General features: G+C 37.4%; 1 protein-coding gene across 2 annotated transcripts in view; it reads right to left on the bottom strand.

Moving 5' to 3' along the window:
* Positions 1–27891, bottom strand: part of LOC106090195 (uncharacterized) — a 307219-nt gene that overhangs the window by 227725 nt on the left and 51603 nt on the right. For both annotated transcript variants that reach the window (XM_059360529.1, XM_059360530.1), the window contains exons 2-3: positions 22161–22222; positions 4704–5694 (exon numbers count right to left, since the gene is read on the bottom strand). In XM_059360529.1, the coding sequence (XP_059216512.1) occupies positions 4704–5388 (685 nt within the window). In that variant the 5' untranslated portion in view covers positions 5389–5694; positions 22161–22222. The remainder of the gene's footprint in view (positions 1–4703; positions 5695–22160; positions 22223–27891) is intronic.

Raw genomic sequence — 27891 nt, 5'->3', positions numbered from 1 at the left:
GAGGACTTTTTTTAAGGCAATGGAGTGGAAATTATTGTATTTGTTATAAAGGGAGACACAAGTATGTGAAGAAATAACAACAAAAACAGAATTGAAAAGTATTGAATTTTGCTTAAGAAATTCATTTGAAATGGAAAACTAAGTTAACAAAAATCTCCAGCAAAATCCCATTAGGAATTAAAAAAAAAAACCACAAGTAAGAGAAAAAGAATCTTATATACGCTCCACCATGGATCTAAATTGTTAGGTTTATTTCCGGGTATCTCTTTAAAGACAAAACAAGTAAAAAGGCACAACGCTTGGCCTGGCCGAACTTGGGATACCCACCAACTTGGGTATGTATATACCAGGGTTGAGAATTCGACTCCGAGTACTTCAAATTTTTTAATATATTTTCAACAAAATTAAAAAAAAGTAAACTAAAAGTGTTAAAGAGAAAATTAAAAAAAAAAATATGTATTTCCTAAGCCAATATGCTTTTCTAACAAAAAAAAAAAAAAAAAAAAAACAAAAATTTACTCAATACTTTGTGACCGTTTAGCGAAGATAGGTCTATATGGCTGCTATATCCAAATCTGGACCGATGTGTATCATATTGCAGATAGATGCCGAGGCGCCTAACTCTGTGCCAAGTTTCGGCGAAATCGGACAATAAATGCGGCTTTTATGGGCCTAAAATTTTAAATCGAGGGATCGGTCTATATGGCAGCTATTATCAAATCTGGACCGATCTGAGCCAAATTGAAAATAGATAACGATGGGCGTAGCACTGTTCAAATTTCAGCAAAATCGGATAATAAATGCGCCTTTTATGAGCTCAAGACCCTAAATCAGGTGATCGGTCTATATGGCAGCTATATCCAAATCTAGACCGATATGAGCCAAATTTAAGACGAATGTTGAAAGGCCTAACGCAACTAACTGTCCTGAATTTCGACCAAATCGGACAATAGTTGCGCCTTTTAAAGGCCCAAAAACTTAAATCGAGAGATCGGTCTCTTTGGCAGCTATATCCAAATCGGGAACGATCTGGGCCACATTGAAGAAGTATGTCGAGTGGCCTAACACAACTCACTGTCCCAATTTTCGGCAAAATCGGATAATAAATGCGGTTTTATGGGCCTAAGACCCTAACATATAATTCTAATTGATGTAGGTCGTTGGGGTTTGCAAATGGGTCATATCGGTTCAGAATTGGATATAGCTCCCATATAAACCAATCTCCCGATTTGACTTCTTGAGCCCCTAGAAGCCACATTCCGTTATGACTCCTAACAACTGTGCCAAGTACTACGATCCAAATCGGTCAGGAACCTGATATAGCTCCCATATAAACCGATCTCCCGATCCGACTTCTTGGTCCCCTGGAAACCACAATGCCTTTCGACAACTATGCCAAGTTCGCCCAAAATCGGTCTATAACCTGATATAGCTCCCATATAAACCGATCTCCCGATTTGACTTCTTCAACCCTTACAAGCCGCAATTTTGTGTCAAGTACAAACCAAATCGGTCAATAACCTAGTATAGCTCCCATATAAGCCGGTCTCTCAATTATCCCTGTTCGGTTCCTAGAAGCTTTAATTTTAGCTGGTTTGATAAAGTATGGTATGTAGAATAAAATACAGTTCTATTCTTGGGTATTTTTCTACCCATTCGTCATTAATGAGTTAAGTCAGTCTTCATAGATACTTCTTATTGACGTAGGTTGGTTGCTGTACCAAATGGGTCATTTTGTTCGTCCAAGGAAGAGAAATAGACCCATTAACAATCACACCGATTGACTCAGAATCGCTTTCAGATGTCCACACTGAAACGTTAGTGGACGACATGGGAGACAACGGGCGACATGTTGAGGCTTTTGATGAAAACGCATTTTCCACAGGATACGACGGGACTCACGGAGACATCGGAATCTTGGAATATCAAGGTTGATCGAGGGCTTATCATAAAGGAGTTTATGGTCAAGGAAGCCTTGAGGAGCATCAAATTGTTTAAGTCGTCGGGACCTCATGGAATATTTTCGGTACTACTACAAAAGGAGGCAGACTATCTGGCCACTATTTTCACAGCGTGCCTAGTACTTACATATACTCCGCAGGCCTGGCAGGAGGCAAGGGTGGTATTTATACCCAAGACCGGCAAGGCAAGTTATGCGACACAAAAGGCCTATAGACCTATAGGCCTTACGTCCTTTCTTCTCAAAACCATGCAGCGTATTGTGGATACCAGCGAACTGCTTAAATACAAACAGCATGACTATGTCAACGGAAGGTCGGTGGAAACTGATGTAATTTCGATGTGATTTCGGAAATTTTCATGTTCCAGGACTTTTAAGAATTGTATCATATTATACCCTCCACCATACGATGGGGGGTATACTAATTTCGTCATTCTGTTTGTAACTACTTGAAATATTCATCTGAGACCCCATAAAGTATATATATATTCTTGATCATCGCAACATTTTATGTCGATCTAGCCATGTCCGTCCGTCTGTACGTCCGTCCGTCCGTCTGTCCGTCCGTCCGTCTGTCCGTCCGTCCGTCTGTCCGTCCGTCCGTCTGTCTGTCTGTCTAAAGCACGATAACTTCCGAAGAAGTAAAGCTAGCCGCTTGAAATTTTGCATAAATACTTCCTATTAGTGTAGGTCGGTTGGTATTATAAATGGGCCACATCGGTCCATGTTTTGATATAGCTGCCCCATAAACCGATCGTGGGTCTTGACTTCTTGAACCTCTAAAGTGCGCAATTCTTATACGATTTGAATGAAATTTTGCACGAAGTATTCTGTTATGACATCCAACAACTGTGCCAAGTATGGTTCAAATCGGTCCATAACCTGATACAGCTGTCATATAAACCGATCTTGGGTCTTGGCTTCTTGAGCCTCTAGAGGGCGCAATTCTTATCCGATTAGAAAGAAATTTTGCACGAAGTATTCTGGTATGACATCCAACAACTGTGCCAAGTATAGTTTAAATCGGTCCATAACCTAATATAGCTACCATATAAACCGATCTTGGGTCTTGACTTCTTGAGCCTATAGAGTGCGCAATTCTTATCCGATTGGAATGAAATTTTTCAAGACGTGCTTTGTTATGATATCCAACAACTTTGCTTAGTATGGTTTATATCGGTCCATAACCTGATATAGCTGCCATATAAACCGATCTTGGGTCTTGACTTCTTGAGCCTCTAGAGGGCGCAATTCTTATTCGATTGGAAAGAAATTTTGCACGAAGTATTCTGGTATGACATCCAACAACTGTGCCAAGTATAGTTCAAATCGGTCTTTAACCTGATATAGCTACCATATAAACCGATCTTGGGTCTTGACTTCTTGAGCCTCTAGAGTGCGCAATTCTTATCCGATTGGAATGAAATTTTGCGTGACGTGTTTTATTATGATATCCAACAACTGTGAAAAGTATGGTTAAAATCGGTCCATAATCTGATACAGCTGTCCTATAAACCGATCTTGGGTCTTGACTTCTTGAGCCTCTAGAGGGCGCAATTCTTATCCGATTTGAATGAAATTATGCACGACGTGTTTTCTTATGATATCCAACAACTGTGCCAAGTATAGTTCAAATCGGTCCATCACCTTATATAGCTGTCATATAAACCGATCTTGGGTCTTGACTTCTTGAGCTTCTAGAGGGCGCAATTCTTATCAAATTTGAATGAATTTTGGCACGTAGTATTTTGTTATGATATCCAACAACTGTGCCAAATATGATTCAAATCGGTTCATAACCTGATATAGCTGTCATATAAACCGATCTTGGGTCTTGACTTCTTGAGCCTCCAGAGTGCGCAACTCTTATCCGATTTGCACGACGTCTTTCGTTATTATATCCAACAACTGTGCCAAGTATGGTTCAAATCTGTCCATAACCTGATATAGCTGCCATATAAACCGATCTGGGACTTCTTGAGTCTCCAGAGGTCGCAATTATTATCCGATTTGCCTGAAATTTTGTACGATGGATTCTCTCATGACCATTAACATGCGTGTTTATTATGGTCTGAATCGGTCTATAGCTCGATACAGCTCCCATATGAATCGATCTCTCTATTTTACTTCTTGAGCCCACAAAGAGCGCAATTCTTATTCGAATTGGCTGACATTTTACACAGGTCTCCAACATAAATATAATTTAATTGTGGTCCAAACCGGATCATACCTTAATATCGCTCTAATCGCAGAGCAAATCTTTTCTTATATCCTTTTTTTTGCCTAAGAAGAGATGCCGGGAAAAGAACTCGACAAATGCGATCCATGGTGGAGGGTATATAAGATTCGGCCCGGCCGAACTTAGCACGCTTTTACTTGTTTTGCCTAAGAAGAGATGCCGCGAAAAGACCTCGAGAAATGGGATCCATGGTGGAGGGTATATAAGATTCGGCCCAGCCGAACTTAGCACGCTCTCACTTGTTGATGATGATGAGGTACTCTATTGCGTATGATTGATTTTAATTGTTGCACATTTTCTTTATAATTCCTAACGATTTTGAAAACTTTCATTATTATGGATAACTTAAACTTTGAGCAGCCATATGTTTGCGCTTCTCTATGACATTAATGTAGCAGAAATTTAACTATTATGGCTCCATCTATGCCCATATTTTTAAGAAATTTCGTTTTCTTAAACAAGTTTTTGATTGCCGTTTCTTTTGTAGTTAGGTTCTGTACTTACAGTGTTTACTCTTTTCAGCTGCCACTTGTTGGGGTCCTTGTGCCAAAATGCCCAACAGCATTAGAATCATTAAAATCCATTTTGATGAGAATAGGGAATGCAAATTACTAACGTTGCTGGAAATTCTATTAAACTTGGTTAGCCCACCACCGCATGCTGCCATGCTGATTGAAGTAAGAAATGAAGTGCAAGGCTGCAAGCAAGACTTAACTGGCCATTGCTTTGCCAAACAACTGAAATGTGGATATGATGAGAAGCTGGCATTGGAGGTGAAAAACGTTGAAATGCTGTTTGCCGCTGCTGTTGTTTTATTAAAATAAAATGTAATCTCTTTTAAATGGCAGTTGTTATTGTTGTCGCTATTACATTCATGGCTATTGGGGTATTTGGTGGTGGTCTGGTTGATGTGAGTCATCTTGTAGTTGGTTCGCACCTCATCACCATCAGCAGAATTATCTCTAGCATTGACTTTAAAGCTATGCTGCTTGTTGGTATCAATTGCTGCTATCGCAGCCTTGGCTTCGTTTGCGGCGATGATTTCTACTCTGCTGGGTTTATGGTCGAGGAGTTTGTTGGCCGCCATTAAGACGGCTATGTCTATTATGTTATCTTGCTGCAACTCGTTACCATTAAACTCTACGATTTTGTCCGGTGGCCCCGGGCCACAGGATGTTGGCTGCAACATGTTCCTTATGTGCAAATGTTGTTGCCGTTTCTCTCTATCTCGCTCTCAAACCTCCAGCAATGTTTTGCCGTCTGCTTGGTTTTTTTTTTTGCTTTTATAGGCCTTTTTTCCCACTTTTCTTTAGATATCGGATGGTGGTGAAAAAGACCCTAGTTTGTTCCCTTTGTCTTGGCTGTTCTCTGGGGCTTCTCATCATTGTTTAGCAATTAAACATGTTTTCCATGCATACACCAATACACATCTTGACTGGTAAAATAATTGTTGTTATAATTGAATTTCTTTGCAAACGGGTTTCCGCTAAGTTATCTGTAAAGAAGCGGAAAAAGAAGTAGAGATAAATACAGAATATTAATAATTTAAGGGATACTAATGGCGGAGGGCTAAATAACTTTTACAAATTAATAATATGCCCAAGAATTTACCACCCTTATCCAGAAGTTTGTAATTATATTTTTAATGATATCTTATGTTTGAGATGTTATTTCTGTTTTTTTTTTTTTTTTTTTTTTTTAATTAAAAGAGTATAATATCAAAGGTTTTTAATAGCATGAAATGGGTCATTTAATGCATGAATTGCATGAAAACGATTTTAGTACAACTTGAGGGAATATCATAGACCTTCTACCAGGAATCACATATGTAAAATTATGTTCTTGTTGGGCAAATTCAAAATGGAATAATGGATTTTGACAGAAGCTCAAATAATTACAAAGTGAGTACAGTCTCTATACCATGGAAAAGTTTATGATAATCTTCTATATCAGGCAAACTACAATTGTCCAAGCTCTGATGCTTTTATCCATGTCGCAATACAGCTTTAGCACCCATAGATTGTAAATTTCGCCTTAAAAACTAGTTTGAAACCATAGATACTTCATTGTTATTCAGTTTTAATGGTTTGTGTCCATAAATCGCTTACAGGTCTTTGTTGTAATATTTTTATAGCCACCACCATGGGGGATGGGGGCATACTAATCTAGGCATTCCGTTTGTAATACCTCGAAATATCGATCTAGGACCCCATAGAGTATATTTTTACTTGATCGTCTCAACGTTCTGAGTCATTCTAGCCATCTCCGTCCATCCGTCTGTGGAAATCGCGATAGCGGTCGCAAGCGTAAAGTTAACCGCTTGAAATTTTGCACAGATACTTAATATTGATGTAGTCGTATCGTAGGAGATTGCAAATGGGCTATATCGGTTCATATTTAGATGTAGCTCCCATTTAAACAGATCTCCCGTTTTAATTTCTTGAGCCTCTGGAAGCCCCAATTTTTATCCGATTTGGCTGATATCTTGCATATAGTGTTCTGCTATGACTTCCACCAACAGTGTCGCTCTATAACATTTATAGCTCAGATCGGTACAGATTTGGATATAGCTGCCATATAGTCTCATTTCTTGACTTTGGGTTTTGGGGCCATAAAAGGCGCATTTATTGTTCGATTTCGTCGAAATTTGGGACAGTGAGTTGTGTAAGGATCTTCGTGATCCTAATAACCCTCCTAATGCTGCTGACATGCTTCAAGTATTTAGTCAAGTGAAAATTTTTATTCAAAGAAATCGCCCTTCAGCGCGTTATTTAAATGTTGCTTAAAAAAGAAGGTTATTGAGCTAAACTGGAATCAAATAACACTGTTTGAGATGTAAGAAATATGAAAATCTATAAATCTGTCTTCGTGTTGAAGGTAGCATTTATTGCTCTTTACATTATTGTACTCATATTGGTTTCATAGACAAAGGACGAATGCTATTGGTTTAGGTGAAAAACATTAATTTTTATACCCATCACCGAAGGATGGTGGTATATTCATTTTGTCATTCCGTTGGCAACACATCGAAATATCCATTTCCGACCCTATAAAGTATATATATTCTCGATCAGCGTAAAAATCTAAGACGATCTAGACATGTCCGTCCGTCTGTCTGTTGAAATCACGCTACAGTCTTCAAAAATAGAGATATTGAGCTGAAACTTTGCACAGAGTCTTTTTTTTTGTTCATAAGCAGGTTAAGTTCGAAGATGGGCTGTATCGGACTTTATCTTGATATAGCCCCCATATAGACCGATCGGCCGATTTAGGGTCTTAGGCCCATAAAAGCCACATTTATTATCCGATTTTGCTGAAATTTGGGACAGTGAGTTGTGTTAGGCCCCCGAACGTCCTTCGTTAATTTTGCCCAGATCGGTCTAGATTTGGATATAGCTGCCATATAGACCGATTCTCCGATTTAGGGTCTTAGGCCCATAAAAGCCACATTTATTATCCGATTTTGCTGAAATTTGGGACAGTGAGTTGTGTTAGGCCCTTCAACATCCTTTGTCAATTTGGCTCAGATCGGTTCAGATTTGGATATAGCTGTCATATAGACGGATTCTCCGATTTAGGGCCGTAGGCCCATAAAAGCCACATTTATTATCCGATTTTGCTGAAATATGGGACAGTGAGTTGTGTTAGGCCTTTCGACATCTTCCGTCAATTTGGCTCAGATAGGTCTAGATTTGGATATAGCTGCCATATAGACCGATTCTCCGATTTAGGGTCTTAGGCCCATAAAAGCCACATTTATTATCCGATTTTGCTGAAATTTGGGACAGTGAGTTGTGTTAGGCCCTTCAACATCCTTTGTCAATTTGGCTCAGATCGGTCCAGATTTGGATATAGCTGTCATATAGACCGATCCTCCGATTTATTATCTTAGGCCCATAAAAGCCACATTTATTATCCGATTTTGCTGAAATTTGGGACAGTGAGTTGTGTTAGCCTCTTCGATATCCTTCGTCAATTTGGCCCTGATCGGTTCAGATTTGGATATAGCTGCCATATAGACCGATCGTCCGATTTAGGGTCTTAGGCCCATAAAAGGCACATTTATTGCCCGATGTCGCCGAAATTTGGGACAGTGAGTTAAGTTAAGCTTCTTGACTTAATTCCTAGATTTGAATATTGCTGCCATATAGACCGATCTCTCGATTTAAAGCTTTGGGCCCATAAAAGGCGTAATTATTGTCAAATGTCGCCAAAATTAGGGACAGTGAGTTTAGTTAAACCGCTCGACATACTTCTGCAATTTGGCTCAGATCGATCAAGATTTGCATATAGCTGCCATATAGACCGATCTCTCGATGTAAGGTTTTGGGGCCATAAAAGGCGAATTTATTGTCCGATTTGGGACAGTGAGTTGTGTTAGGCTCTCCGAAATTTTTCAGCAACTTGGCAGCTATATCCAAATCTGGATCTATCTAGACCGATATCTGGATTTAAAGTCTTGGCCCCATAAAAGGCGCATTTATAATCCGATTCCACTGAAATTTGACACAGTGTCTTAGTTAGGCTTTTCGACATCTATGTTGTATATGGTTCAGATCGGTTTATTTTTAGATATAGGTACTGAAAAGATCAAAATTTTGTTGTACACAATTGAACAACGACTTGTACTTATTAGTATTTGGTCCAAATCGGAACATATCTCGTTATAACTGCTATGGGACATAAGGTATGCAATTTTTACTGGATTTTGATGAACGGTGGTTTACATATATACCCGAGGTGGTGGATATCCAAAGTTCGGCCCGGCCGAACTTAATGCCTTTTTACATGTTTTTATTTTGTATGCCAACTAGTACTTTGTTTTCTCAGAATTTGACATCGAACCTCATTTCATTCATTTGCATTTAATTTTTTTCATCATCACCATCTCTCGAAGAAAACCATTCAGATATGACTCCATATAAGTGACACACTGGCAAGTGATAATTGAAAATCTATGACAACAACTCTCACATACAAACACAATCACCCACACCCACACCCACACCCATACATATATATATATACATAGATATATATGCTATCCTGTTGTGTATCATGGTGTATCTTTATGTCCTATGGGTTCGAGAACTTGTTGATGTTTGCAAAAATCTAATGAAAAATCAATTAAAAAATCCTAACAAATTTCCATTTTGATTTTGACTATAGACCATATACCATACACCACACATCAGACAGCCATCAGAGTTAAATCTATTGAAACAAACTCAAATCTCCCTTTCCTAAAACAAAAACCCAATCGATAAAAAGGCCAATGGCTTGCCACACAAGTGGTGTCAGAGTGTTAGGATGTAAAGGCGATTGATTGTTTTTGTCGCCAGAACATCAATATTTGTGCTATGCGTATAACACACACAGACACACACACACACACAATGGTGTTGACGACTATGGTGACTCGCATTAGGGTGTTAGTGTTGTTACAAAACCTTTAATGTGTTGGCTAGGGAATGTGTTGACCTCAGGCTGATTACTCTTGATTTTCGGCTTGAAAATATTTATACTTTTATTGTGGTATTTATTAAATATGGCAAAATATTCCCTTTATAAACGGCATGACACGAAAAACCATTATTTAAATTCTTTCATTGGGGTGTGATTTTTGCTTTGCGTTCACTTAAAAGTTAATTTAATATCAATAAAAATTGCGAATGCAAATATTTATCAAGCAACAAGGACCATCCAAAAAGACTACACTGGAGAGAAAAACATTGTAAATGGACTCCTCTAAAAATTTAAACAAAATAAATTTAGTTGAAGGGCATAATACATATCTGCCGATTTGCCTTATACCAAACGTCTGTCAAACCAGCAAAAAGTAAAGCTTCAAGGAACCGAACAAGGATGATCGAGAGATGGGTTTACATGGGAGCTATATCAGGTTATTGACTGATTTGGACCATACTTGTTAAAGATGTTGGAAGTTGTAACGGAATACCGCATTCAAAATTTCAGCCAAATCGGACAAAAAATTGCTGCTTGTAAGAGTTAAAGAAGTCAAATCGGGAGATCGGTTGATATGGGAGCTATATATAAATCTAAACCGCTATGCATCGATTGCAATCCCCAACGACCTACATCAATATTAAGTATCTGTGAAGCGCCTAGTTTTATTCCTTCAAAATTTCAGCTAAATCGGACAAAAATTGATGCTTGTGAAGACTCAATAAGGCAAATTGGCAGATCGGTTTATATGGGAGCTATACCAGCTTATGGACCGATTTGGACTTTACTTGGCACAGCTGTTGGATAACATGATAGAACACTTTGTGCATGATTTTAACTAAATCGGATAACAATTAAAGTTGCCAGAGGCTCAAGAAGTCAAATCGGGAGATCGGTTTATATGCGAGCTATATCCCATATAAACCGATCTCCCGATTTTACTTCTTGGCCCATTTGAAATCTCCAGTAACCTATTTACATCACTGCTAGCCGAATTGGTAGCGTGCTGGGATTACCAGTGCAGGGGTCGTGGATTCGATTGCCGCCAGAAGCCTTGGTCTGTCGCTACTGAGTGAGTCCGTAAAGGACTGCCACTTTTAGCTAACCTTCGCAAAATTTCATGCGGCTAACTTTACGCACTCGACCGCTATCGTGATTTCAACAGACAGACGGACGGACGGACGGATGGATAGATCTACTTAGAATGACGAGACGTTTAAGAATATATATTCTTTATGGGTTCTTAGATCAATATTTCGAAGTGGTACAAACGGAATGACTAGATTAGTATATACCCATCCAATGGTGGTGGGTATAAAATTAATGAGAATTTTTTACTGCTAGGGAGATCATATCTCTGTTCAAAATTTAGCTGAGACGTTAGATCAACTGCGATATAAATCAAATCTTAGAATTTTTTTTTTTTTTTTTTTTGACACATTTGCCACTTGTTAGACCAGATTATAGGAGTTTTTATGCCAACAATGACCTTGGTTTGAGGAGGATGTCTATAAATAACAAATCACTTCTTATATTATGGCATAAAGATTATACGTTATGAAGTTACTAAAATTTCAAATTTCCGGACATGGGTGCGTATGACTGATATTAATAAATGAATTACTTTACTAAATCGTTAACAACTGTGACAAATATAAACCAATTTCTAAAAATTGCGTAGCCAAAATTTTCTTAAGACAGTCAGCATTGTTGTGATATTTCCATAGATATAGAATTTATTTTTCAATACAAAATTATTTTAATCACAAAACACTTGAGAATATTGAATAAGAATATGCTATTGTGTAAAATCTTAGTTCATTCGGATAAGAATTGCGCCTTGTAGGGCCTCAAGAAGCAAAATCGGGAGATCGGTTAATATGGGAGCTGTATCAAGCTTTTGATCGATTCAGACCATATTACACACGTATATTGGAGGTCATGAGAGAAGCTGTTGTACAAAATTTCTTCCAAATCGTATGAGAATTGCGCCCTCTAGGGGCTAAAGATGTCAAGATCCCAGATCGGTTTATATGGCAGCTATATCAGGTTATGTACCGATTTGTGCCATACTTAGTACAGTTATTGAATGTTGTAACAAAACATCTCATGCGAAATTTCAGCCAAATCGGATTAGAATTGCCCGCTCTATTGACTCAAGAAATCAAGATCCAAGATTGGTTTATATGACAGCTGTACCAGATTATGAACCGATTTGAATCATACTTAACACAGTTATTGAAATTGATACCAAAACACTACGTGCAAAATTTCAGTCAAATCGGACCAGAATTGCGCCCTCTAGAGGCTGAAGAAGTCAAGACCCAAGATCGGTTTATATGGCAGCTATATCAAAACATGGACCGATTTGAATCATACTTATTGCAATTGTTGGGAGTAATACCAAAAAACCACGTGCAAAATTTCAGTCAAATCGGATGAGAATTGCGCCCTCTAGAGGCTGAAGAAGTCAAGACCAAAGATCGGTTTATATGGCAGCTATATCAAAACATGAACCGATTTGGCCCATTTACAATCCCAACTGACCTACACTAATAAAAAGTATTTGTGCAAAATTTCAAGAGTCTAGTTTTATTCCATTGAAAGTTAGCTTGCTTTTGACAGACGGACGGACGGACATGGCTACATCGATTTAAAATGACATGACGATTAAGAACATATATATTGTAATATATGGGGTCTCACGACGCATATTTCGAGGTGTTACAAACAGATTGACGAAATTAGTATACCCCATCCTATGGTGGAGGGTATAAAAATTACATTAATCTCTTGATCTTTGAAGGAAGTCTATATACAATATAACAAATCACTCCATATATTTAATTTGTATACCCAGAAACCATAGGATTCATTTAGTCATTCCGTTTGCAACACATCGAAATATCAATTTCCGACCCTACAAAGTATATATTTCGGATCGTCGTAAAATTCCAAGACGATTTAACGATGTCCGTGTGTCCATCCGTCTGTTGTTATCACTCTAGAACCTTCAAAAATTGAGATATTGAGCTGAAACTTGGCACAGATAAGTCTTCTTGACGCACGCTGGTTAAATTCTTGAACGGGCCAAATCGGACCATATGTGGATATAGCTGCTATATAGACCGATTTTCTGGTAAAGGGTCTAATGCCCTTAAAAACTTTATTTTTCATCCGATTTTGCTGAAAATTGAAACAGGTAGTAGTTTAAAGCTTCACGACATTTAATATGGATCAGATCGGACTATATTTAAATATAGCTGTCATATAGACCGATCTGCCGATAATGGGTCTGAAGGCCATAAAAGCTTTATTTAATACCCGATTTGGCTGAAATTTGCAACAGTGGGATTTTTTAAGGCTCCCGATATTTGACGTTAATATGGATCAGATCGGACTATATTTAGATATAGCTGCCATATAGACCGATCTCCCGATAAAGGGTCTGAAGGCGATAAAAGCTTTATTTATTACCCGATTTCGCTAAAATTTGCAACAGTGGGTTATTTTTAGCCTCCTGATGACCGACCTAAATATGGTTAAGATCGGATTATATTTAGATATAGCTGCCATATAGACCGATCTCCCGATAAAGGGTCTGAAGGCGATAAAAGCTTTATTTAATACCCGATTTCGCTGAAATTTGCAACAGTGGGATTTTTTAAGGCTCCCGATATTTGACGTTAATATGGATCAGATCGGACTATATTTAGATATAGCTGCCATATAGACCGATCTCCCGATAAAGGGTCTGAAGGCGATAAAAGCTTTATTTATTACCCGATTTCGCTAAAATTTGCAACAGTGGGTTATTTTTAGCCTCCTGATGACCGACCTAAATATGGTTAAGATCGGATTATATTTAGATATAGCTGCCATATAGACCGATCACCCGATAAAGGGTCTGAAGGCGATAAAAGCTTTATTTATTACCCGATTTCGCTGTAATTTACAACAGTGGGTTATTTTTAGCCTCCTGATGCCCGACCTAAATATGGTTAAGATCGAATTATATTTAGATATAGCTATCATATAGACCGATCTGCCGATAAAGGGTTTGAAGGCCATAAAAGCTTTATTTATTACCCGATTTCCCTGAAATTTGAAACAGTGATTAGGTTAAGACCTCCTAACATCTAACCTAAATATGGTTCAGATCGGACTATATTTAGATATAGCTGCCATATAGACCGATCTGCCAATATGGGACCTGAAACCCATAAAAGCTTTATTTATTATCCGATTTGGCTGAAATTTGAAACAGTGAGTTTTTTTGAACCTCACGTTATCCGATCTTAATATGCTTCAGATCGGTTTATATTGGATATATCTGCGAAAAAGACCAATATTTTGTTCTACAAAATTGAATAGTGACATATATATTAGACCACTCAATGTCCGTGCCGAATTTGGATGCTTAAGTTATCCAATTTTCACCGGATTGTGACGAAATGGGATTTACATATATGACCGAGGTGGTGGCTATCCAATGTTCGGCCCGGACGAACTTAATGCCTTTTTACTTGTTGATCTTAAAATTGCAATTCCCAAATTGTATGGCATATAGATTATCGGTTATGGAGTTTCTAGACATGGGTGAGTATGACTATTATTAAAAATGGAGTAATTTTTATAAAATCCTCAATAACCTTGCCATCGAAAACTCTTACGGCATTCTGCAATGCAATTGTTATAAAACTTTTAAGTATGTCAATACCAGATTTCCCAAAAAGTGAATATGAATCCCTAGAAAAGTTCAACAAAAAAAATACTTAGCACTTTACCATTTTTCACTAATCCTTCCAGTTTATTATAACATACAGTCATTATAATTCCCCCTTAACACTTTAACCTTTTAATTACACCATTTTAATTTTACTTCAACTAGCATTTCTCTTTCTGTGAATCCAAACTTATTCCTACATTCATATATAAACTAAACTTATGGCGTATAAGGGTAATAAAAACTCTCGACATGCTGTCAATGGTCTACAAATACACTGATTATTGTTATTTTTATGCACCACCCTCAGCCACATACCAAATCATTAACAAGCCATGACAATTTATCTGTTGGCTAAGCCACAAGCGATTTCAAGAGACCAAGAGGAAAGGCATGAAAGGTCTACTCTTCCTGCAATTGTCATTGCAGGCTCTCACTACTCACAAGTTGTACAAAAAAAAAACCTGGCGGTGCGCACATTGGGATGATGGGTGGGTAAAAATGTTTAATCAGCATAATAATTTGTTGTATTAACCAACAAAGTGAAATTTGTTGTACATGGTGAGTGTGTTTGGTAATGGTGATGGTGATGGTTATAGAGAGCATAATTTGTTACATTTGCAATAATAACAGGGCAAAAATGTCAATTGATGACAAAGCAAGTTTTCCTATTAGTTTCGCCAAGCGGGGAGTAAAATGTCCGCTTCAACAATAGCTAATATTAATATTGGGGAGAGTGTGATTGAGAGAGAGAGAGAGACAGTATGGTTGATGTTTAGAGCAATGTGAGTTGCTTTAACGGCATAGTTGCTTAAGTATACAAATCTGAGTTTCTTGCATATACATAAACCAGCTGAACCGGACCCTCTTCGCTGTGCCTTCTTTTATTTTATTTGGAACACAATTATCCTTTGAATATTTATTTTCGACAATTGGGGAACTTATAGTCAAATACCATGCCACGAAAACAGTATATCTATATCGTTTGACCAAAAGCATAACAACATAAATGTTTTTATCTGAATCCCTTATGATCTTTAGTGGTCTCTGAATTCGCTCGGCGGTTTTAGGGTCATCTAAGTTTGGATATAGCCCGATATTCTCATGGGGATTTTGGGAGTGGAAAGGCCCCCAGGGTGGTAGTTGGAGAGATTTGAAGTGGTCCTGAATTTTGTGCTCTACCCCCAAATGCCTTTCGTTTGAGTCCCATATTGCCATGATCGATAGATACGTTTGTCCGATTTAGCGGTTTTTTCGGAGGTCAGGTTGTCCCCCAGACACTTAGTCCTGAAAAAACTATCAGCATCGTGCTCTACTCTAATAAACCATACCATTTATTTAAACCCCATATTGCCATTGGTTTAAGGGGAGTTTATGGGATGAGGCGTGCCCCAAACCCTTGGCCTCAAAATTGGTCATCAAATTCGTTTTCTAATCTCAAATACCTTTCATTGGAGCCACATTTTCCCATAGTGGGTACATTTGTACTCATTAAGGGGGTGTTTTGAGAAGTGGGCGGTGCCCCAACTACATGGTCCCACATTTGGATATTCGATTCGTTTTCTACTACCAACTACCTTTATTTAAGCTCCATATTCATTTGAGCCCCACACTGACCTGGTAGGTAAATATGTCCGATTTAGGTGTGTTTTGAGGAGTGGGGTGGTCCCTCAAACACTTAGCCCTGAAAATAAATCAGCATCGTGTTCTTCTCTCAAATATCATTTTTTATTTGCACCCCATATTTCCATTGGCCTTGAAATTGGATATCAAATTTGTTTTCTAATCTCAAATACCTAATCTCTAATTTAATCTCATTTTTCTAATCTCAAATAAATTACCCCTTATTGTCATGGCGAGCAAATACGTCCTATTTGGATATTTCCAAAGACCTTTCATTTGAGCCCCATATTGCTATGATCGAAAATTTGTCCTGTTTCTGGGTGCTTGCCCTGCTCTGAGAAGAAGACGTACACACTGGGGGTATGCATTGACATCGAGAGGGCGTTTAACAATGTACGGACCGACAATCCTTAGACCGGCATCAGGTGGACCCAGTCCTTAGAGACTGGATAAACCATGTGCCAAGGAACAGGTGAATAAATTGTGTGTGACATAAATATAAGGGAGAAAGTCTGCATAGTAGACGATTTTATACTACTTCTAAGGGGTAAGAATCCGAAATGGCTATGCAGAAGGGCTGAAAGGATTTTTTAGATGGCACACAACTGGAGTCTCGATGTTAACCCAGAGAATCCTGAAATCTGCCTGTTCACGAAGAAAACGAATATGGGCCAATTTGAAGCACCACGTTTCCATAATAGAACGATTTCGATATCTGAAAAGGAGAAATATTTAGGCGTGATCTTGGACAGGAAACTGTATTGGAAGTGTCACATTCAAGAGTGTAATGAGAAGGTTCACAGATGTTGGGGCCTGAATTTGAGGATAGTCCTCTGGCTCCTCAGGAGCGTGATTAGACGAATAGTTTGGTGGCATTGCTTGGAAAAAAGTGCAACGTAAGGATAATACAACAAGTTCAGAGAACATGTTGTCTTGGCATAGACGGAGCGATGAGAATAGATATCCGACCCATTGACTTACAGATTAAGTGCTATTCAGCCACTGCAGCTATGAGGCGATGGGAGAATGGATTCAGGATTGAAGCAGCTCATACCATCGCGGTATAATCGGTATACATTTCCGATCGGATACCTGAGACGACACTTGAGGTCGAGTGACGACGACACTTGAGGTTGAGAATCCTAGTTTAGTCATCAGGAAGATCATGTTACACGGGTGGATAAAAGCTAGAGGACAAAGGGTCTGGAGGTCTAAATTGAGAATCCAGGGACTGAGATTTGCTTTAGACTGGCTGACCATAATACGGTCCTACCCGGGCGATCACGAAATGCGCGCAGTGGTGTGGTGATAACGCGAGAACGTTGAGTGTGAACATCTTTACGGACAGTAAAATTGCCATATGGGCAATAACACCCAGGGACGGTAAGATTGCGAACAGTCTTGGAATGAAAGAAGGAGATTAACACTTTCTTTGAGGATGGCACGTCATTTGGGTGCCGGGCCATAGTGGAGTAACTTGGAATGAGAAAGCAGACGATTTGGCAGTGAAGGCCAGTGGACTGCTCTCAATAATCTTGGGCAATAACATATGGGCAATAACATCCAGGACGGTAGGATCGCGAACAGTCTTGAAATGAAAGAAGGAAATTAACACCTTCTTTGAGGATGGCACGATCCGCATCATTTGGGTGCCGGGCCATAGTGGAGTAACTTGGAATGAGAAAACAGTCGATTTGGCAGTGAAGGCCAGTGGACTGCTCTCAATAATCTTGGTTAACCCGAAGCCTTTCGCGTCGACGAAGTCCGAGTTAAGGGCGTGGGCTACGAACACTGGGCATGTAACACTGTGGAACAGCGAAACGGTCGGTGGGACGCCGAAAATCCTATGGGGAGATCCAGATCATGAGAAGACGAAGCTATTACTGAAAGGAAGTAAGAAGGAGGTCGAAATCATAAAGGACTACCAACTCACTTATGCAAAATCAGTGTGGCAAGTGATAGCGTGTATAGAGCCTGTAGGAAAATGATGAGACATTAGAGCATATCCAATGTCATTGTCCCGCCTTCGCAGCGAACAGATACCAGCACTTAGGTGGGGACACAATACCAGTCATGAACAAATATAGGGGAATGGCATGGTAAATAATCAAGGATTTTGTAAGTAGCACGGAATTCCTAACTTCGATTTTCTTTTTCGAGGTTACTTTGTGAGGCACAACAAGCCGATTTCTGGCTTAGGTGTATGTCCATATCAATAAATTTTTTCTCTAATTTATCTAAGTTTAGTTTTATTTAGTTTTTTATATTTTTAATATAAAATGGTTTTTTTATTTGATGAAATTGATGCAATGAAATTTAATTTCATTTGATCAAAATGCCTGCAATATACTTTGTGATGTTTTAGCCTTTATTTACAACAACACCAGAGTCGAAAATTCATTTTATCCCGAGGAAACTAACAATGCCGAAATCTTTAATATCTTATCATCTTGAAACCTTACAAAAGGATCAGGCGCAGATGGAGTTCGACCGAAAGACTTGCGATACAATAGTGTGGAACTAACACTGGTAATTTCGAGGTTACTTTTTTTTTTTAAGACCGCACAACAAGCCGATTACTGGCTTAGGTGTATGTCCAAAGTGACATGGGCGGATCTGCACCCTCTTTTCAATTCCTTATATAATATAAAACCTTTAATGTTAATCAATACGGCTTCCAAAAAGGGAAAAATATATACAAACTACTTGGACATTTCTTCAACTATATGAACCAATGTCTTGATAGAAGAGATCATTGTCTAACACTCTTTATAGACTTTAATAAAGCATTTGATACGCTTTCCCATAAGAAACTGTTGTTGAGGTTAGAGAGGTATGGAGTTCGTGGGCAATGTTTGTTAAGGTTCAAAAACTATCTTGAGAGACCATAGTAGAAGTCATTGTGTAAAATTTCAACCAAATCGTTCGTGAAAAGGGTAAAGGGTAGTTCCTCATCTATTCCAACTCTTGTTGAGGATAATCAAACGTTCACTGACCCGGTTGATAGGGCTAACCTGTTGCTTAATAAAGGGTTGCCCAAAAAGTAATTGCGGATTTTTCATACAGTCGGCGTTGACAAATTTTTTCACAGCTTGTGACTCTGCAATTGCATTCTTTCTTCTGTCAGTTATCAGCTGTTACTTTTAGCTTGCTTTAGAAAAAGTGTAAAAAAGTATATTTGATTAAAGTTCTTTCTAAGTTTTATTAAAAATGCATTAACTTTCTTTTAAAAAATCCGCAATTACTTTTTGGGCAACCCAATAGTTATGAGGTTCGTAAACAAATGTTTTTCAAAACTTGTTCAATTTTTTGCAATTTTTCCTTAAACTCTTTTTCTTTGCAAACCACTATCCAATTTAAACGTAAAAGACTTTAATTTTAATTCTATCTAAAAATTCATCTCATCCAAATCCTTAGTTAGTTTTGCCATTGCTCTTGCGGACACCCATCCGCCCATTCTGCCATTATCCAATTTCATTATCCAAGACTTTGAAAGTGCTGTTTAATCTTTAAAGCACTTCTCTCAACAGTCATTGACCCCCACTCCTGTTAGGGAACACTTAACGGATTATGTCATTCAATCTTTTTCCTTGACACAAAATCCACGATATTAATCGTTTTAGATGTGAAAGATGCCAATGATGGCGATGAAGGATGCTAAACCAGATTTTTCAACATTAATGCTTTAAAGTTGATTCTCTCTTCTCTCTCTCTCTCTCTCTCTCTATCTTTCGATATGGGGCATTTCAAATTTAATTTTTCCTATGTATTATTCTCTTTTCACCATTCTTTCCTCGGTATTTTCTTCTTCACTTTGTTCCAAGTTTGAAGATGAAATTTTTCGAGCATAAGAATTAAATTAAAATCGCAATCGTTAAGCTGCTTATCTTTACAATAAAAAAAAAAATGTTGTTATTTCTTTTCCGCCCCATGCGTGGGTGAGTCTATCTCTCACCCTAAGCCATCGCGCAGTTTATAGTGATTTCGTTTGGTGAGTACACTTTTTCCTGCTGGCTTCTCGACTTTAAGTGTATTACAGTTGGTCATTTATCGGAAGTGAATAAATTGCTGAAGAAAGAGGAAAGGAAACGCAAATGGAAAGAAATTCTCTAAAACACGTAAGATGAGGAAGAAAATCTATGGAAATCTGAAGTTTAAATGAATGCTTTAAGACCTGGGGAGCGAATGATTGATTTTAATTGTTGACCTATTTTAAGAAATCTGTGGCAATTCTCAGCCAAATTAAAAGTTTTTTTGTCTTTTCATGACCTCTCTTTCAAAAGAAACACGCAAAATTATATAAAGATAAAAACAAGTTAGATAAATGTTCGTCAGTCCAAAAGAATCTCGAAGACGATAATTCTCCCGAAGTGAATAAATAGTTTTAAAATAGAAAAACAGCTGAGAAATCCATTGAACACACAAATTTGAGAAGAAAACGAGCAAATATGTTCAAACGTATTCCTCAGATATTGTGGTAGTCGTCGAGGAAAGCGTTGTGCAAAATTTTTGGCAAGATTGTTCAATAAATGCGCTTGCAGTGGCTCTAGGAGTGAAAATCGGGCGATATACATATATGGCAGCCATATCTAAATCTGAACCGATTTCTCTGGAATTCACCAATAATGTCGAAAGTCAAGAAAAAATCATTTCTGCCAAATATCAAGAGATTCGGTTTACAAATGAGCACTTTATTGCAATATTTTTCAAAATCGGACGAACATATATATGGGAGCTATATCTAAATCTAAACCGATTTCGAGCAAACTTCTCAGATATTGTGGTAGTCGTCGAGGAAGGCGTTTCGCAAATATTTGGCAAGATTGGTCAATATATGTGCTTGCAGTGGCTCTAGAAGTGAAAATCGGGCAATATACATATATGAGAGCTATATCTAAATCTGAACCGATTTCTTTGAAATTCACCAGTAATGTTGAAAGTCATAAGAAAATCCCACCTGCCAAATATCAAAAGAATCGGTTTACAAATGAGCACTTTATTGCAATATTTCTCGAAATCGGACGAACATATATATGGGAGCTATATCTAAATCTGAACCGATTTCGAGCAAACTTCTCAGATGTTGTGGTAGTCGTCGAGGAAGGCGTTGCGCAAATATTTGGCAAGATTGGTCAATATTTGTGCGTGCAGTGGCTCTAGAAGTGAAAATCGGGCAATATACATATATGGCAGCTATATCTAAATCTGAACCGATTTCTTTGAAATTCACCAGTAATGTTGAAAGTCATAAGAAAATCCCAACTGCCAAATATCAAAAGAATCGGTTTACCAATGAGCACTCTATTGCAGTATTTCTCAAAATCGGACGAACATATATATGGGAGCTATATCTAAATCTGAACCGATTTCGAGCAAACTTCTCGGATGTTGTGGTAGTCGTCGAGGAAGGCGTTGCGCAAATATTTGGTAAGATTGGTCAATATATGTGCTTGCAGTGGCTCTAGAAGTGAAAATCGGGCAATATACATATATGGCAGCTATATCTAAATCTGAACGAATTTCTCTGGAATTCACCAGTAATGTTGAAAGTCAGATGAAAATCTCACCTGCCAAATATCAAGAGAATCGGTTTACAAATGCGCACTTTATTGCAGTATTTCTCAAAATCGGACGAACATATATATGGGAGCTATATCTAAATCTGAACCGATTTCGAGCAAACTTCTCAGATGTTGTGGTAGCCGTCGAGGAAGGCGTTGCGCAAATATTTGGCAAGATTGGTCAATATATGCGCTAGCTGTATCTCTATCAGTTAAAATCGAAGGGTGTAGGCTATTAATATTGGAGAGAATGCTAGCTCTGGCATTTCAAAACCGATCTCAAAGTTTTTGTTTTATGAAATTAAAAGTCTACCATTGCTTAAAGATGATTTTTCTATTCAAAAAGCATGCTTAGTAAAGTTTTATATGGTAAGATGAGTTTCCGTCTGGCCGTTACGGCCTTCCTTTACAACCTGGGGAATAAATGATAAATTTTAGTATGTGAATGGGAGTAAACAAATTTGTTTGCCAAATTTTTCAATTTTTTAAATAAAATTCAAAAACCATAAATGCCAGTACATGATTTGTCTTTCAAATAATGTTGAAATATACGAAAACAATTTCCATCTGTCTGCCGAAGATTACCTCTCTCGATGTTCGCCTTAAAGTGAGTTATAGTTTTCAATATTCCTGATGTGAATAAATATCTGTGGAAGAGAAAAAGCAAAGAAAGTCTTTAAAAGTCATAAAGAGCAAGAAAAAGGTGAATTTTAAAAGAATTTTTTCAAGACCTATGTAGTATATGATTGATTATAATTTTGAAATGTTTTAAGGAAATTAAAATCCAATAAACGCGTTTCGATAGCTTCTCTTCCAAAAAATCATGCTATATTAGTTTAGATTTAAATTAAATGAATATGAATGCCCGTCTGTCGGTCTAACTTTTCACTCCTCGACTCCAACTTAAAGTAGGCAATTTACATCAAATTTACCTAGCAAAGAAATTCGCTAAAACATATAACCTTACGAACAAAGAAAGAACAAGAATGTATGGATTTTAAACGGTTTTTAGGCATGTGGAGCGTATGATTGATTTTAATTTTTGATGTATTGGGTTGCCCAAAAAGTAGTTGCGGATTTTTTAAAAAGAAAGTAAATGCATTTTTAATAAAACTTAGAATGAACTTTAATCAAATATACTTTTTTTACACTTTTTTCTAAAGCAAGCTAAAAGTAACAGCTGATAACTGACAGAAGAAAAAATGCAATTACAGAGTCACAAGCTGTGAAAAAATTTGTCAACGCAGACTATATGAAAAATCCGCAATTACTTTTTGGGCAACCATAGTTTGTATTTTCCTGTAGTGAATATTTTCCTAAAGAGTGAACAAGAGTGTGGAAATTAACTTGAGCTTATAAGCAGCACGAAAGTGTGGATAATTGCTTTTGGTGCCTAGGGACCGTATAATTGATTTTAATTTGTGACTGATATCAGACAAAATGGCATAGCTCTGCTACTTTCTAATAGTTTTTTTTTATGATTTTAATGAAAATGGAAAGAATGTAAATGCCTTAATCTGATTTTCACTTCAGAGAAACCTATTAGATTAAGTTAAGTTAAAATAAAAGCCCATAATTGTCCGTCTATCTGCCATATTTTTCAATACTAGATTCTCGGAAGAAAAAGAAAAAGCTTAGACATTAACTAAAATAGTTAAGCTCGAGCAGCTAGAGAGGGTTTTTTTTTTATATTCTTCCACTAATTTGACAAATCTGGTGTCGTTGTGAACTTTTTTAAACGTTTTCAAAGAAATTAAGAACCTGTAAGTGCATTTACACGATTAACTTTTCATAGGTAACTATTCGTCTATGTTAGATCAAACATTTGACATATACAAAAAAAAATGCACTAAAACTCAGCAACCATTCTTTTGTCTAATTCTGTAAATAAAATTAGATAAAATCTAGAAAAAAAATTAAATACATCCTTGCACAGAATGGTCCCAATACCAACTAATTTCTCGCTCGAAAAGAATTTAAAAAATCCCACATTTTTAAAAAATTAAGTGTCATGGCTATTTTTCGAAAACTTGTTTGTTTTCTGTCCCAAGGTGCGTATGATTCATAATAATATTGGGTTGCCCAAAAAGTAATTGCGGATTTTTTAAAAGAGAGTAAATGCATTTTTAATAAAACTTAGAATAAACTTTAAACAAATATACTTTTTTACACTTTTTTTTCTAAAGCAAGCTAAAAGTAACAGCTGATAACTGACAGAAGAAAGAATGCAATTACAGAGTCACAAGCTGTGAAAAAATTTGTCAACGCCGACTATATGAAAAATCCGCAATTACTTTTTGGGGCAACCAATAACTGGATAAATCAATAAAAACCTAAGCCATTTCAGATTTTTCGTAAAACTATTGCAATTTGAAAAATGCAATACAACGCAATAGTAAGCTAACAACAGAAAGAGAAGATTTTCTTTTTAAATATCTATCCCAACTTTTCGCTCAAAATGGGCAGACTGTCATCGTTAACAAGCAACTCTCATTTTAATCAGGTTTTAGAAGCTACAAAGATTAGCTTTTGTTTAAATGTGATCAACTACCCCCATAAATATGGAAATTTCAAAGATTTCAGTTTTCTGACCTAGGGTGCGTATGGTGCATAATAATTCTGGGTATAATCAATAAAAACCTTATAACTTTTAAGCTATTTGAGATTTTTCGTAAAATTTTGGCATTTTTAAAAAAAAAAGTACAATACAAAGCAGTAATTTCCTTTGTCCAGTCTATTAAACAATGGTTTAGTTAGTTTAAAAGTAGAAAAGAAGAATTTTTTAATATATGTCCCAACTTTTAGCTCAAAATGGGAAGAATGTCCTCGTTAAAAATCAACTCTCCAAAAATCAACTCAATTTAAGCTTACGCTTTTAGGTTTGGCCTATTTCTTACTATTTTGTCGATTTCATTTCCACCTTTATTCTGTGAATTTGAAACGAATTGTTTTAGGGTCCATGGATCGTATGATTTATTTTAATTGTTGACTTACTTTGAAACACCTGGTGTAGCTTTGACATGTTTTCGTCTATTGTAAAGTTTTCTTTTTATAAAATTAAAATCCTAAAAAAGCTCTTACATGATTTTTCTTTCCTATGTTCCCACGAGGCTAGAATAGCATAAAATAAAGAAGACTGAAGTCCGTTCTTCCATCACCCTGGCTTCTATGGGGCTTTTTATGCGTCATCTTTATTGGTCACCGTTCAAAAGGTGCTTCAATTGTAAGCTGGTAAACGCCCATAAAATCATTAATTATGCCCCTTTCTACCACCCTTACTAACACTTCATTTCGAGTTATCAGCGAACAATGTATAGCACAATAAATGCTGCCTAGCCAAAGTGCACTATGATGGTCACTGTTAATGATGTTTTTCATTCTTCTTCCCACTTTGCTCTTTTTCTATCCATCTCTATGCCGGGAAATGCTTTGCACACTCTACTCTCTATATAAAGCACTTTATTTTTGAATTGATTATTTTTAGCAGTAAGTTAGTGAACTGCTATTGGTATTGGTATTGTTTCTTCTTTCCAACGTTTATGTACAAACACAACTCTCTTGTGAGCCTGTGTGTGTGCGTGTTTACCAGCACATAGACTAGTTTTAAATTTTTTATGCCACCACTATGAACCATAACTTCGGTAGAATAAGGGCATGTATGTTATGTGGTGTGTGTGAGTGAGTGTGAGTGAGTGTAGAGTGGCAAAAGCGACTGTTAAGTGTTTGGCAAGTACGATGTAGCTTGAGTCATGTCGTATAATGTATTGAATGTTTGTAGCAATTTCTTTTTACAAAACGCAGAGGGAATTTTTATTGTTTTTCAGTTAATTTTAATTGAAATTTAGTTTTTATTTTTGTGTCTTATTTTTGCTATGAGAATTTTGGGCTAAAATAAATAATAGAAGTGTAGAAAAAGATAAATTAATAACTTGTTTAACTCGTATTTTTACAACAAAAATAAAATAGATTTTAAATACATTATTCTAAAGCCTAGGGAGCGGATGATAGATTTAAATTTTTAAACCCTCCACCAGAGGATGGGGGTCATTCTGTTTGTAACACCTCGAAATATTCGTCTAGCCATGTCCGTCCGCCAGTCTGTCGAAAGCTCGCTAACTTTCGAAGGAGTAAAGCTAGACGTTTGATATTTTGCACCAATACTTTTCATTGGTGTAGGTCGGTAGGGATTGTAAATGGGCCAAATCGGTCCAAGTTTGTATATAGCTGCCATGTAAACCGATCTTGGGTCTTGACTTCTTGAGCCTCTGGAGGTCGTAATTCACGTCCGATTTGACTGAGGTGTTTTTGCATGAGGTGTTTTGTTATGTCTCCCAACAACTGTGCCAAGTATGGTCTAAATCAGTTCATAACCTGATAGAGCTGCCATATAAACCGATCTTGGGTATTGACTTCTTGAGCCTTTAGAGGGCGCAATTCCAATTCGATTTGACTTAAACTTTACACGTCTTGTTGTGGTATCACGTCCAGCAACTGTGCTAAGTATGGTTCAAATCGGTATCTAACCTGATATAGCTGCCATATAAACGGATCTTGGATCTTGACTTCTTGGGCCGCTAGAGAGTACAATTCTCATCCGATTTGGTGGAAATTTTGTACAACGGCTTCTCCCATAACCTTCAATATACTTGTCCAATATGGTTTGAATCGGTCTATAGCTTGATACAATTCCCATATGAACCGATCTCCCTATTTTGCTTCTTGAGCCCCCACAAGGCGCAATTCTTATCCGAATGGACTGCAAAACCGATTTTTCGAAATTTCGCATATTGTATAGGTTGGTCTGGAAGAAAACATAGGCTATATAACTTTTCGGTATCGGAAGGGGAACGGACCCTCCCCCTTATGCCAGAAATACAACCCAAAATCAAATGTGGACCGATCGGGACAATATAGGTATCAAATGAATAGTATTGGAGAATATGGCATTAAAATTTGAGTCCAAGTACCCAGCGGGCCGCTCCAAACCAAAAACTCCCCCAAACAGACATGTTGGACGTTCAAAATGGGGCTCAATTGAAAGGTATTCGGGAGTAGATTTCTAATCTGGCATACAAAATCAGATTGAAGTAGAGGGGGTCACGCCACTCCTCAAAAAGGCCGTTAGATCCATTATGACTATATGAAACTTGGCTGAACCGATTTTCTTTAAATTTTCATAGATTGTATAAAGTATACAATCTATGAAAATTGTCTGGAAGGAAACATAGCCTATAAAATTTTGAGATATCGGTTGGTGGTGGACCCTCCCCCTTACTCCAAAAACGCCACCCATATCCGAAAGTGATCCGATGGGCACAATAAGGGTATCAAATGAGAGGTATTGCAGACCAGAAAACGAATATGGGTCCAAGTACCCAGCGAGCCGCCTCCAACCCCAAAACTCTTTTAAACAGATATATTCGAAGTTCATGTCAATATGGGACTCAAATGAATCGTAGAATACAAATATGGCATTAAACATTAGGTCCAAGTAATAGGAGGTCGCCCACCCCCAAATGGGCATTTTAACCGACCATGGTTACATAGGACTCAAATAAAAGGTATTAGGGAGTAGATTACAAATATGACATTAAAATTTGCGTTCAAGTCTAGGCGGCGCTTAATGTAGCCAACATTAAAAGGGGATAACCACCGCTTTGCCCAATGTTCTCGCCAGGATTCGAATGCGTTCAGCGTCATAGGCTACAATGGCACGAATTCGATATCCGCATTCAGGGCGAAGTGTCCCCACCCTGAAAAGATATTAGAGAGTTAAAACAGGCGCAGCGGAGCGGGTCCGGTTCGGCTACTTACCTATATATGTATACAGGTAAACATAAATGGGTAAACTCCTATACACCAACATACACCCTTGTCCAACCGTCAAAATGCTTTAAAATCATTCTTTCAAAAATTTCCCCCAATTTCTATCTAAAAATTTACAGAATATATCATCTAAACAAGCCTCTAATTTGAAAAATGTCAGTTTTCGACTGGGTGAATTCAATAAGCTATTTGAGATTTTGTCTAAAAGTTTTGGTATTTCCTTTTCCCTGAAAAGATCCTCTGAACCTATAATACTAACAATAAGAATGCACATAAAAACTGTTCGCTCTACCGAATGTTTTTCCAAATTGATAACAAACATTAATTTACCTAAAAAAAAAATACAGAAAAAACAAAGGCTTATCAAAACGAGCATAAATAAACACACTTAAAACTTAAGCAAAACGTTGGCGAAAGGTATTCTCAACTTTTGTGATGACTGAAAACCAAAATGCAGTTAGAGAAATAAAACAACTAAAAAGGAACTCAG

The sequence above is a fragment of the Stomoxys calcitrans genome, chromosome 1 (assembly GCF_963082655.1).
Source record: "Stomoxys calcitrans chromosome 1, idStoCalc2.1, whole genome shotgun sequence".
NCBI lineage: Eukaryota > Metazoa > Arthropoda > Insecta > Diptera > Muscidae > Stomoxys > Stomoxys calcitrans.
This window is presented reverse-complemented; position numbering and strand designations above follow the sequence as displayed.